Raw genomic sequence first — 13,527 nt, forward strand, 5'->3', positions numbered from 1 at the left:
ATTGTACATATGCAAGTACATATACATGCAAACACTCATGCATATAATCACGTTACATCATACCAGTGACGTGCGGTGAGGTTCATGGCTGGTGAGGCACTGACTTCATCACAGTCAGATTTACAAACATATGAACCCTAAAGAGTATCTTATTCACCTTTTGATTGGCAGCAGTTAACGGGTTGTGTTTAAAAGCTCATACCAGCATTCTTCCCTGCTTGGCACTCAGCATCAAGGGTTGGAATTGGGGGTTAAATCACCAAAAATTATTCCCGGGCGCGGCGCCGCTGCTGCCCACTGCTCCCCTCACCTCCCAGGGGGTGAACAAGGGGATGGGTCAAATGCAGAGGACAAATTTCATTACACCTACTGTGTGTGTGTGACAATCATTGGTACTTTAACTTTACACATACAAACTGTAGCACACAAAAAAGCACATTTAATAAAAAAAAACGTTATTATGGTTTTACCTTTACTTATAAATGAAGTCCATGCGCCGATGTTGTGCCGGATAATGCACCCCCTGACGGGAGTGTTATATCAACTAAAGCCCACACTTAAAGTTTCCACGTGCAAGATTGAATCTATTTAAAAAAGTTATTTAATAAGAAGCCAAAAAGTGCAAAAACAATAATGTTCGTGTTGGAGGAGTTGTAAATGAATGAAATATGAAATCCGTGCTGCAGTCTGCAGGTGTACCTAATGTTGTGGCCCAGCAGTCATTCACAACTCCTGGTATAGTTGTAAGCCTAGTTGTTAAAGTGCACATCATTAATGTTAATTAAGCAATATCACATGAGAGGGAATGCTGTTTTTTAATTTGAGCACTGCTGTGATTCGGTTAAAGAATCATAACATAACATTCTCATATAATATGTTCATTTGCTTTCTTTAAGTAAAAAAAAGGTCAAAGACAAAGCTATTCGGTTTCTTGTGAGTATATACACTTCACTGCCGATGTGTGGGGGGGGCGCCACCTAAAATCTTGCCTAGGGCGCCAGATTGGTTAGGGCCAGGCCTGTCTGGGGGTGCGAAATTTGGCAAAAAGTCCTTGTTGGGTTTGCAGTTTTACCATCAACGCATCAGCCTCCCTTGCGCGCGCTTCATCAGACAGATTCCGATATTTTCCCTCGTGCTTCGTCGTGTAGTGGCGATTCAAATTATATTCTTTAAACACAGCAACCTGTGTACCACAAATTAAGCACACGGCTTTACCTTTAATTTCTGTAAAGAAATACTTGGCAGTCCATGTCTAGTTGAAAACACGCCATTCGTCATCAACTTTTGTCTTTTTAGCGTCTCGGGGGTAATCATGCATCACTTGTCGCTGTGCACCTTCACTCACAGGTTACACACGGACATACGCCCATAAATAAGACTTTTCAAAATAAAAGCAGCACGGTTGTATTGCACGCATGACATATATGTTTTTTTAAAAATTTATTTTGTAATTTGTGATTGCCGCTGTTCACATTCACTCACAATCGCGCACGAGCATAGTCCACACGGAAGTAATACAAACAACGCTTTTCAAAACAAAAGCAGCACCGTTGTATTGCACACTCAACATAGATACTTTTTTGAATTTATTTTGTAATTTATGATTGGCCTCACGCGGGCCGGACAGGGACGCACAAAGGGCCGGATGTGAATGTAGAATGCCCAGGTCTGCCCTAGAGGAAACTGGGTAACACATGGCACACTGACAAAGCTTAACCTATTGTTACTATAACAATCTACAAGGTTAATACAGTTTGCTTCTATTTCTTCCCCTCCATTTATCTGCTTTATTTTGTATTTCAAGTTATCATTACATGTATGTATTGTTGCATTTGAAACAATTGTATTGCTGATAATAGGTCATTATTGTTATTATTCATTATCAATAGTGATATTTCTATTGGTATTTGTATTGCTCCAGTTGTAGTGTAATAATGCTCATTGTCATTTCTGTGTTATTAATATTTACTTCACTAACTGCTCCTTTGCTATCACTTTTACTATCATATTTGTACATATCATATCTGCTGATACTGTTCTGCTGTTGTTGTTATTGTTATTTCGCTGTCTTATCCCCCTCTTGTCCCCGCAATTTCCCCCTCTGTCTTCCTTTTTTTCCTCTTTCTATCCCCTCCTGCTCCGGCCCGGCTGCACCAAATAATAATATAAATCCATTTAATTAAGTCAAATACAAATAAGGCAACAAGAGAAGTATCCCACACTTCTCTTTTGTAAAGTAAATCTGTACAGTCAACAATATGATTTGTCGGAGTAGCTGGACAGGACAAAAATTAAAAAAAATAAAAATAATTATTATGATGATTATTTAGTCAACAAGCATCACAGAATGAATTGTGTTTGACTCATATGTATTTAAAAAAGCAAGGCTGTAGGGAAAAGTCTGTACTTTTTTTCATTTAAAGTTGCCTTCTAGTCAGTTGTGATGTATTCCACATAGAGCTAAAAGACGTCCAGCCATGCAGAAGCCAGCACACTCAGTTCTATGCTGGTGTGTTCTCTTTCGCAAGCGGCAAGGACTTCAAGGAAACAACGTTTGCACGCCACCTGTGTTGTCAGTTTATGAGTAAACTGGCTGCAGCGATTGTTAACCCTGCTAGAAAAAAAAAACGTGTTCCCGGGGTCCAAAGTAATCTGCTGGTACTTTTAACTTTCAGAGTTGAGCATGTTGGATAGAAAGGAATTGGCAGGATAGAACATTTTTTTATTGGGTGGAGTGATGTGTCAATCAAAAGGTCACATCTGAGGCACCCCATTTTCACATAAGCCAATAAATGACTATGTAGGTCTGTATTATTTCAGGACTGAAATGGTTTGATTATCTATCATCCAGGGTCAGTCGATCCCTAAGTTTTCAACAATAAATTGGATAATAAATACTGTATTGGTGTTTTACTCATTTTAGACATGCACAGACTGAGGTGGCAATGATGTTGTACAATTGTAATTAATTATACCTAATAATATTAATAGTTGATTATAATTGTCTGCTCTGTCGTCCTTGTTTGTCCGTCTAATTCACGCTATGGAGGTTAATTAGTGTTTTTATTCCGAAAGCTTTTTTTTTTACACTGAATTTATGTAACTGAATTTTATGCGTTGGAATTTTGTGAACTGACTTTATTTTGCAACAAATTATGCTGACAATTTCATTAAATAAAAATGTGTGTGCAAATTTTTTTTAATAATTCAGTTTGTTAAAATACAGTGTTTTGAAATTCAGTGTGTAAAAATTCAGCGTGAAAAAAAATCATTGTATAAAAATTCAGTGTAAAAAAATTATGTTTAAAAAAATTCAGTGCAATGATATTCAGTGAATACAATTTCAGTGCAGAAATATTCGTTGTTTAAAAACACAAGACCCTTTTGCGGTAAATTAAGACGAAAGCTGTCTCAGAGGTGCTTGAGTTTTGAAGCAACAAATATTTATGCACTGAAATGTTTTTACACTGATTTTTTTTGCACTGAACTTTTTTTCCCACTGAATTTTTCTGCACTGAAACTTTTAACACTGAATTTTTCTGCACTGAATTTTTTTACACTGATTTTTTTTTTGACTGAATTTTTTTTACACTATTTTTGCACTGAATTTTTCTGCACTGAAATTTTTTTTACACTGATTTTTTTTTGCACTGAATTTTTTTTTACACTGAATTTTTCTGCACTGAATTTTTTTACACTGATTTTTTTTACACTGAATATTTTTGCAATTAATTTTTCTACGCAAAATGTTTCTGCTCCAAAGTTTTTTACACTGAATTATTACACATTCACTTTTTAATCAATGAAATTGTCAGCATATTTTGATGTAAAAAATTTTTTTTAAATTACGTTTACAAAATTATGATGATTTTTTTTTTTTTTCCAAAATCAAAACGCAAAAAAATCCAGTTACATAAATTTTTCTAAAAAAACATTTCGTAACAAAGACACAAATTAACCTCCATACAACAAATTTTAAGTGTTAAATAAAAAAATGTATGTCTTATATGTATTACAGTGTAGTATTTTTCATATTTTCTATCATTATTCGATAGATAAAAATAATCACCAAGCGGGACTTCTGTTTCCAACATACATCCATCAATCCATTTTCTACCGCTTGTCCCTTTTGGGGTCACGGGGGGTGCTGGAGCCTATCTCAGCTGCATTCGGGCGGAAGGCGGGGTACACCCTGGACAAGCCGCCACCTCATCACAGGGCCAACACAGATAGACAGACAACATTCACACACTAGGGCCAATTTAGTGTTGCCAATCAACCTATCCCCAGGTGCATGTCTTTGGAGGTGGGAGGAAGCCGGAGTACCCGGAGGGAACCCACGCAGTCACGGGGAGAACATGCAAACTCCACACAGAAAGATCCCGAGCCCGGGATTGAACTCAGGACTACTCAGGACCTTCGTATTGTGAGGGACATGCTCTAACCCCTCTTCCACCGTGCTGCGTTTCCAACATACAAATCCTTTATTTATTGAATCAAAAATACTGAAATTCCACGACATAGTGAATTTGCAAACAGCTAAAATTATACACAAAGCAAACTACAACCTACTACCCAAGAATATACAACAATTCTTCTCAACAAAAGAGGAGAAATATAATCTTAGAGAAAAATTGTATTTAAAACATTTGTACGCACGTACAACACTTAAGACCTTCAGTATATCAGTATGTGGAATTAAATGATGGAATGGATTAAGCAAATAAATCAAACAATGCACTAATATGATCCACTTCAAGAAACTCTTCAAACTTAGTGTTTACAAAGTACAAAGAAGAAGAACCATGATAAACATTCTGAATTTATTTCATCCATCCATCCGTTCATTTTCAAAATAATCTTACTCATCTCACCATACGAAATGTAACTTACTTCACCGAGTATTATTTATTTATTTTTATTGTGATTACTTATGGAGTATATTGTGAATACATTGAGAACAGGAAGTGAACAAAAGTTTTAGCAACTTCTATGTAAAAGAAAAGGGGTAGGATTAAATAAGCTCTGCTTCTTCCTACTCCTTTTCGAACATGTTGAAAAGAGAAAGTAGAAATTGTGATGCATCATGTTGTATGCATGCATGTTCCAAATAAACTCAAACTCAACTCAACTCAAACTCAAGTTAAGGGTAACGATGCTAACAACTAGAGATGTCCGATAATATCGGACTGCCCATATTAGCGGCCGATAAATGCTTTAAAATGTGATATCGGAAATTATGGGTATCGGTTTCAAAAAGTAAAATGTATGACTTTTTAAAACGCCGCTGCGTACACGGACGTAGGGAGAAGTACAGAGCGCCAATAAACCTTAAAGGCACTGCCTTTGCGTGCCGGCCCAATCACATAATATCTACGTTTTTTCACACACACACAAGGGAATGCAAGCATACTTGGTCAACAGCCATACAGGTCACACTGAGGGTGACCGTATAAACAACTTTAACACTGTTACAAATATGCGCCACACTGTGAACCCACACCAAACAAGAATGACAAACACATTTCGGGAGAACATCCGCACCGTAACACAACATAAACACAACAGAACAAATACCCGGAACCCCTTGCAGCACTAACTCTTCCGGGACGCTACAATATACACCCCCCGCTACCCCCTACCCCCCACCCCACCTCAACCCCGGCCCCGAGAGAGCATGTCCCAAATTCCAAGCTGCTGTTTTGAGGCATGTTAAAAAAAAATAATGCACTTTGTGACTTCAATAATAAATATGGCAGTGCCATGTTGGCACTTTTTTTCATAACTTGAGTTGGATTTATTTTGGAAAACCTTGTTACATTGTTTAATGCATCCAGCGGGGCATCACAACAAAATTAGGCATAATAATGTGTTAATTCCACGACTGTATATATCGGTATCGGTTGATATCGGAATCTGTAATTAAGAGTTGGACAATATCGGAATATCGGCAAAAAAGCCATATCGGACATCTCTACTAACAACAACATATGGCTAATCTTAGCACTATTTTCAAAGCTACAATCTCAAATTGGCCAACAACTTTTAGTTGGACTTCATCTTTAACTCCTGCCTCATCAATAACACATCTCCGAACTGGTAAGCGACTGACGTCTAAAGATTAGATGCAATATACGTATGTATATTCTGATATGGCTCATCAATGCCCAAATCTTCCTATTAAGACTGATTTGCTTCCTGGCATGTTAACATTGACCTAAATTGCAAGGTGCAAAGCGTCACAGGACGTCTGGGAATGAATCACTGTCAAGCTGTCGTCCCGACAATTGTCATTTACGGTCTGATATGAAAATGTAGAGCAGAGAAAGCTGAGTCACTAGGCCAAAGAAACAATCAGGTACACCTGGAATCCCAAGAAAAACAAACCGAACAGGAAATTCCCTGCTTCCTGAATCCATCATTGATTTACTGGTTGTCCGACAATATTCTTTCTGTGATAAGATGAAAATATATCCTGCCCTTTTCGGTACCAATCGGGATGATTATACTGTAATTATAGTTAATCTTTGAACAAGATGGGTCTAATAGCAGTAGCTGCCTGGAACTTTTGGAGACAAATACAATTGTATTTCCTCCACTCCTCAATGCAGCTGATAAGGAAAGATATCCTCGTACTTCCTTTGCAGTGTCAGATTCCAGAGGAGAGGATGCCGGACGTGCCGCCACCCACATGGATGACGGTCCTGTGTTTACAAGTTGACAGTCTCCGTGATGGTCGTGTTGAACCAACATGAAGCTCACTAAGGTGACCTCTGAAATGCACACCATCGGGTGAAATCTTAACCCTTCAGCTCGTCTTTGGCCTCACTTCATGAAACCTCAGCGCAGGTTCAAAAAATATAGCTAATCATTTAAAGCAGGGGTGTCCAACTCGTATTGCACTTATGGCTGCTCTTCCAGTGAAAATATATCAATTTTAATTAGGGATGTCCGATAATATCGGCCTGCCGATATTACCGGCCGATAAATGCGTTAAAATGTAATATCGGAAATTATCGGTATCGTTTTTTTTATTATCTGTATCGTTTTTTTTTATTTAATTTTTTTTATTAAATCAACATAAAAAACACAAGATACACTTACGATTAGTGCACCAACCCAAAAAACCTCCCTCCCCCCATTTCTTTCTGTTATCAATATTCCGGTTCCTACATTATATATCAATATATATTAATACAGTCTGCAAGGGATACAGTCCGTAAGCACACATGATTGTGCGTGCTACTGGTCCACTAATAGTACTAACCTTTAACAGTTAATTTTACTAATTTTCATTAATTACTAGTTTCTATGTAACTGTTTTTATATTGTTTTACTTTCTTTTCTATTCAAGAAAATGTTTTTAATTTAGTTATCTTATTTTATTATTATTTTTAAAAAGTACCTTATCTTCACCATACATGGTTGTCCAAATTAGGCATAATAATGTGTTAATTCCACGACTGCATATATCGGTTGATATCGGTATCGGTAATTAAAGACTTGGACAATATCGGAATATCGGATATCGGCAAAAAGCCATTATCGGACATCCCTAATTTTAATGTATAATCTCTTCATAATATTTGTACCTAATTGTGTGAATGCACATATGGTTTTCTATACCAAAATTCATCTATTTATTATTATTATTCTTCTTCTCCAGATTTTGCCGCGCCCTACAGTCCAGATTTCCCGGAATTCCAGCTTTTCCGGGACATTTTTCCCATTCAAAATGAATTGGCCATTTTTCAAACTTCCACCATTTCCACATTTTTCAACCTGTTCAAACCATTCCACCTTCAACACATTCCACCATTCAAAATTCAAACTAGCCACACTGCTTGGTGCCTCGTCTGATCTGCTGTGACTTAGATTACCATAGTAACTAATTGGATTACCATAGTAACTAGTATATCATGCAAAAGCACAGATTCCAACCATTGAAATACTTTGTATAGTTCAAGACTTACGGTAATTTGAAAACATCACCGCACATCATAATGGCAGCTACACTTTCCATCTTAAAGATCTAAAAAAAAATATTTGGGAATGTTCGGCGAGCTGGATTGAAAAACTTAACGGGCCGCATGTGGCCCCCGGGCTTTAATTTGCCCAGGTCTGAGCTAAAGTAAACTAAAACATAAACAATACAATACAGGCCCTAACATGTGCTTATCATTTTCCTTGCTCCAGTAGCTAAATGAAATAGTGTAATATTATTAAAGCTGTCTCAATCGGATATTGGTCCGATAGCAGCAAATACAAAAATAAGTATCGGGTGCATCTAAAATCTCCGATATAAGCTCCGACACAAACAGTTCTTCAGCGTATTTACTCGTGCCAGCTAACATCTAAACGTCCTCCAATAATCACACAAGGTTGGTTTTTTTCTTCTATTTCAGACAAGTCATTTACGAAAAGGTAAACATTGTAGGCTATAAGCTACTAGGAGTTAGCAGCTACACAACAGCTAAGCACACAACAGCCACAGGCTAGTAATACACATCTTTAATTTAACAATATTGCATTCTAATCAATATAAAAAAGCATCAAATAAATACAGTTGCATATTACCTGTAATACCGTAATTTCCGGACTATAAGCCGCTACTTTTTCCCCTCGTTCTGGTCTCTGCGGCTTATACAAGGGTGCGGCTTATTTACGGCCTGTTCTTCTCCGACACCGACGAAGAGGATTTCGGTGGTTTTAGTACGCAGGAGGAAGACGATGACACAATGATTAAAGACTGACTTTTCATATACCGGTAGGCTGGTTATTTTGATAACGTACAGGCGAGCACTTTGTATTACTTTGCACCGTTGTATTATTTGTACTCTGCACGAATGCTGTTCGCCATGTCAAAGATGTGAAAGTTTGATTGAATGATTGAAAGATTTATTGTTAATAAATGGGACGCTTTGCGTTCCCAAACAGTCATCTCTGTCCCGACAATCCCCTCCGTGGTAGCAGGAACCCCTATATACTACGGTAATTACACATCAAAACCCTGCGGCTTATAGTCGGGTGCGGCTTATATATGGAGCAATCTGTATTTTCCCCTAAATTTAGCTGGTGCGGCTTATAGTCCAGAAATTACGGTATATAAGTCTCCAAGGCAGAAGTGTATTGGAAAGTATCCAGTAGCAAAAATGTGTGTAAATCATTCAACTTACTTTAATTAATTATTGTGACCAATTACTTCAAAGGAAATATTCCACTAAAAGATGGGTCTAATAACTAGCCACACTGCTTGGTGCCTCGTCTGAGCTGCTGTGACTTAGATTATCATAGTAACTAATTAGATTACCATAGTAACTAATGACATTACCATAGTAACTAGTATATCATGCAAAAGCACAGATTGCAACCATTGAAATACTTTGTATAGTTCAAGACTTACGGGAACTTGAAAACATCACCGCACATCATAATGGCAGCGATACTTTCCATCTTAAAGATATAAAAAAAAATATTTGGGAATGGTCGGCGAGCTGGATTGAAAAGCTTAACGGGCCGCAGGCTAGTAATACACATCTTTAATTTAACAATATTGCATTCTAATCAATAAAAAAAAGCATCAAATAAATACAGTTGCATATTACTTGTAATATATAAGTCTCCAAGGCAGAAGTGTATTGGAAAGTATCCAGTAGCAAAAATGTGTGTAAATCATTCAACTTACTTTAATTAATTATTGTGACCAATTACTTCAAAGGAAATATTCCACTAAAATATATGTTTTGTGTATTTCCTAAAAGAAAAACAAAGTTTCCTATGACAAAAACAGTATAAAATAAACAAACAAACAAAAAAAAACTAATAATGGACAGATAAATTAGAATTTGATCTCACCGTTAAAAGTAAAAATACAAAAAATAATATATGACTTATTTTTTATGAGTGGGGCCCTTTTGGATCCCCAAGAACTTTAGTGGGATTTTTTTTTTAACAATGGGGACGGCGTGGCGAAGTTGGTAGAGTGGCTGTGCCAGCAATCGGAGTGTTGCTGGTTACTGGGGTTCAATTCCCACCTTCTACCTTCCTAGTCACGTCCGTTGTGTCCTTGGGCAAGACACTTCACCCTTTGCCTCTGTTGGCTGCTGGTTAGCGCCTTGCATGGCACCTCCCGCCATCAGTGTGTGAATGTGTGTGTGAATGGGTGAATGTGGAAATACTGTCAAAGCGCTTTGAGTACCTTGAAGGTAGAAAAGAGCTATACAAGTATAACCCATTTATCATTTATAATGGCAGAAAAAAAGCTAATATTATGAATTATAGACCTACTTAAGGCTCTAAATTTGACAATGTGGAAAAAGTGTTTTTAGAAATGTATGCAAATGTATTAGAAATACAACACTAAGAAATCCCATGTACATGAGTATTCACAGCCTTTGGTTGGACATGATTTGGAAAGGCACACACCTGTCTGTATATAAAAGCCCCACACTTGACAGTGCACACAGCAAGGATGATGCACTGTATTACAAACCGCAGAAGAGAAAACGGACACAGTTTAAATATCGTGTTGATATCGTTAAACTGTCAGTAGCACTCACCGTTAATACATTTAAAAAATTACAGTTTATGCTCGTGATTGGTATTGGTATCTGACGACCTCACTCATGGATGATCAGTATCGTAATTGGCAGCAAAAAACCCCGATCGGAACATCCTTGATTTATTGTATCGTACTTTTTTGCTCTTTAATTCCAAGTAGATTTAACATGTTTACTTTTTATTGTCCTGTTCTTAGACTTAGACAAACTTTAATGATCCACAGGGGAAATTGTTCCACACAGTAGCTCAGTTACAAAGGATGGAAAGGTTAAGGATGGAAAGGATAATGCACACAAGGGGCACAAAAAGAGGGTGAAAACCAACGGTATAAAGTAGACAAAAAACTTACCATAGTAAGCAATATAAATATAACATATATGTCATATTTACATATTATATATACAGTATATAATATATACTGATATCCATCCATTTTCTACCGCTTATCCCTTTATATTATATTATTATATGATATATACAATATATAACAAATCCCAATTACCATGTGCATTTTAAACAGCAATTAAAGAAAAATAAATGTGAAACATAAAGTACGAGGGCTCCATCTAGTGGCACGACAAAGAATCACTTGATTTAAGTGTTTTAACTTCCTATAATCAAACACAGTGTTACTGTTCAAACTGTGTGTATTGTTACAGCGGCCACAAACATTAAATATGCTTATTAAATAAAAACCTCTGCCTTGTTTTTAATGAACACCTAGGCCTACTACGCTACTGTACTGGTCATTATGAGGGTATTTGGAGAGCCAAGAACCACTGGTCTGTCCTGTTCTTTCCCTGATTAGACGATCAAATTATACCCTTTAATAACAATGAAGTAAACAATAAATATAAAAAGTTTGTTATCATACTGTCAACAGTTTAACAAAATTAAACAACAAAATAGATATTTGTAAAAAATAAACATTAGCATTGAAAAATATTGATTTGGTCACATGAGTGTCCATCCAATACTGATGGTATCGACGCTATCGACGTTTGGATTGACCCGCCCACGGAAAGTGTGACAGTGTTGTGTTTGACTGTTGATGAATGTGACAAACATTAAATATGTTTCTTAAATACAGCCTGTGCCTTGTTTTTAATTAATATTTAGGCCTACTAGGCTACTGTATTTAAATGGTGGTCATTACATTAGACGATCAAATTATACCCTTTAATAACAATGAAGTAAACAATAAATATAAAAAGTTTGTTATCATACTGTCAACAATTTAACAAAATAAAAAAATAAAAAACACAGATATTTTCTAAAAATAAACATTAGCAATGAAAAAGATCGATTTGGTCACATGGGTGTCCATCCAATACTGATGCTGCCTTTGGTATAGACGCTATCGACGTTTGGATTGACCCGCCCACGGAAAGTGTGACAGTGTTGTGTTTGACTGTTGATGAATGTGACAAACATTAAATATGTTGTTAAATAAAGCCCGTGCCCTGTTTTTTATTAATATTTAGGCCTACTACGCTACTGTACTGGTCATCATGAGTAAACGTAAAAAGTTTGTAAACAATGTCAACAATGTAACAAAATGAACAACAACAAAACCCAGATATTTGTAAAAAATAAACATTAGCGATGAAAAATATCAATCTTGTCATGTGAGTGTCCATCCAATACTGATGGTATCGACGCTATCGACGTTTGGATTGACCCGCCCACGGAAAGTGTGACAGTGTTGAGCTTGACTGTTGATGAATGTGACAAACATTAAATATACTTGTTAAATACAGCCCGTGCCCTGTTTTTTATTAATATTTAGGCCTACTACGCTACTGTACTGGTCATTATGAGTAAACGTAAAAAGTTTGTAAACAATGTCAACAATGTAACAAAATGAACAACAACAAAACACAGATATTTGTAAAAAATAAACATTAGCATTGAAAAATATCGATTTGGTCACATGAGTGTCCATCCAATACTGATGGTATCGACGCTATCGACGTTTGGATTGACCCGCCCACGGAAAGTGTGACAGTGTTGTGTTTGACTGTTGATGAATGTGACAAACATTAAATATACTTGTTAAATACAGCCCGTGCCCTGTTTTTTTATTAATATTTAGGCCTACTACGCTACTGTACTGGTCATTATGAGTAAACATAAAAAGTTTGTAAACAATGTCAACAATGTAACAAAATGAACAACAACAAAACACAGATATTTGTAAAAAATAAACATTAGCATTGAAAAATATCGATTTGGTCACATGAGTGTCCATCCAATATTGATGGTATCGACGCTATCGACGTTTGGATTGACCCGCCCACGGAAAGTGTGACAGTGTTGTGTTAGACTGGATGAATGTGGTTAGCTCCGCGAGCTAGCGAGCCGCTCACATGACGTTAGCCAGCATAGAGTGGGCGCCACCCGGCTGAGGACGAGCATGTCTGTCGGTAAGTCACAACGAAGTTTGACTCTTTTTTTTTTTTTAACACACACATAGCTGACGTACATGTCTGAATAATGGTGTTGTCACACAGCACGACGCTACCGCCACGCTTTGTTAAACGACGCCATTGCTTTTCGCGACGTTTTGTTCGGGCTTCAAACACCAAAACAGGCGGAACTTGTTGATACCGTCGGGGGGGGGGAAACTTTTCGCCATCACACCAAAAGAAAAAAGAAAGTTCAAACCGGCTGAAACGTCGAAAGTTTTGGGTTGTTGTTTTTTTTAAAGTGAATTGTGTGTTTGAAGAAGTGGTGGAGTTTGAAAAAATGCTACCTGACAGGCTTCGGGTGACGCGTGAACAGGTGAGACCGGAAACTGACACCAGCCAGGCTGAGGACAAGAGTGTCCATTAAGCCCTCTAAGACAGGGGCGCGGTGTTGCCAGGTGGACAATGACAAAATAGATCAGTCGAATGATCGTGCTTACCATATTTTCCTGAGGTTTATGGAATTATTGGTCATAAATGTATTCATAAAGCCTTTAAG

General features: G+C 37.1%; 2 protein-coding genes across 4 annotated transcripts in view; one reads left to right on the forward strand and one right to left on the reverse strand.

Moving 5' to 3' along the window:
• Nucleotides 1-13,433, reverse strand: part of LOC133635988 (sodium/hydrogen exchanger 3-like) — a 54,711-nt gene extending 41,278 nt beyond the window's left edge. For both annotated transcript variants that reach the window (XM_062029540.1, XM_062029539.1), the window contains exon 1: nucleotides 13,316-13,433. In XM_062029540.1, the coding sequence (XP_061885524.1) occupies nucleotides 13,316-13,392 (77 nt within the window). In that variant the 5' untranslated portion in view covers nucleotides 13,393-13,433. The remainder of the gene's footprint in view (nucleotides 1-13,315) is intronic.
• lipea (lipase, hormone-sensitive a) overlaps nucleotides 12,852-13,527 on the forward strand; it is a 30,906-nt gene continuing 30,230 nt past the window's right edge. For both annotated transcript variants that reach the window (XM_062029543.1, XM_062029544.1), the window contains exon 1: nucleotides 12,852-12,986. In XM_062029543.1, the coding sequence (XP_061885527.1) occupies nucleotides 12,977-12,986 (10 nt within the window). In that variant the 5' untranslated portion in view covers nucleotides 12,852-12,976. The remainder of the gene's footprint in view (nucleotides 12,987-13,527) is intronic.

The sequence above is a fragment of the Entelurus aequoreus genome, linkage group LG20 (assembly GCF_033978785.1).
Source record: "Entelurus aequoreus isolate RoL-2023_Sb linkage group LG20, RoL_Eaeq_v1.1, whole genome shotgun sequence".
Taxonomy (NCBI): domain Eukaryota; kingdom Metazoa; phylum Chordata; class Actinopteri; order Syngnathiformes; family Syngnathidae; genus Entelurus; species Entelurus aequoreus.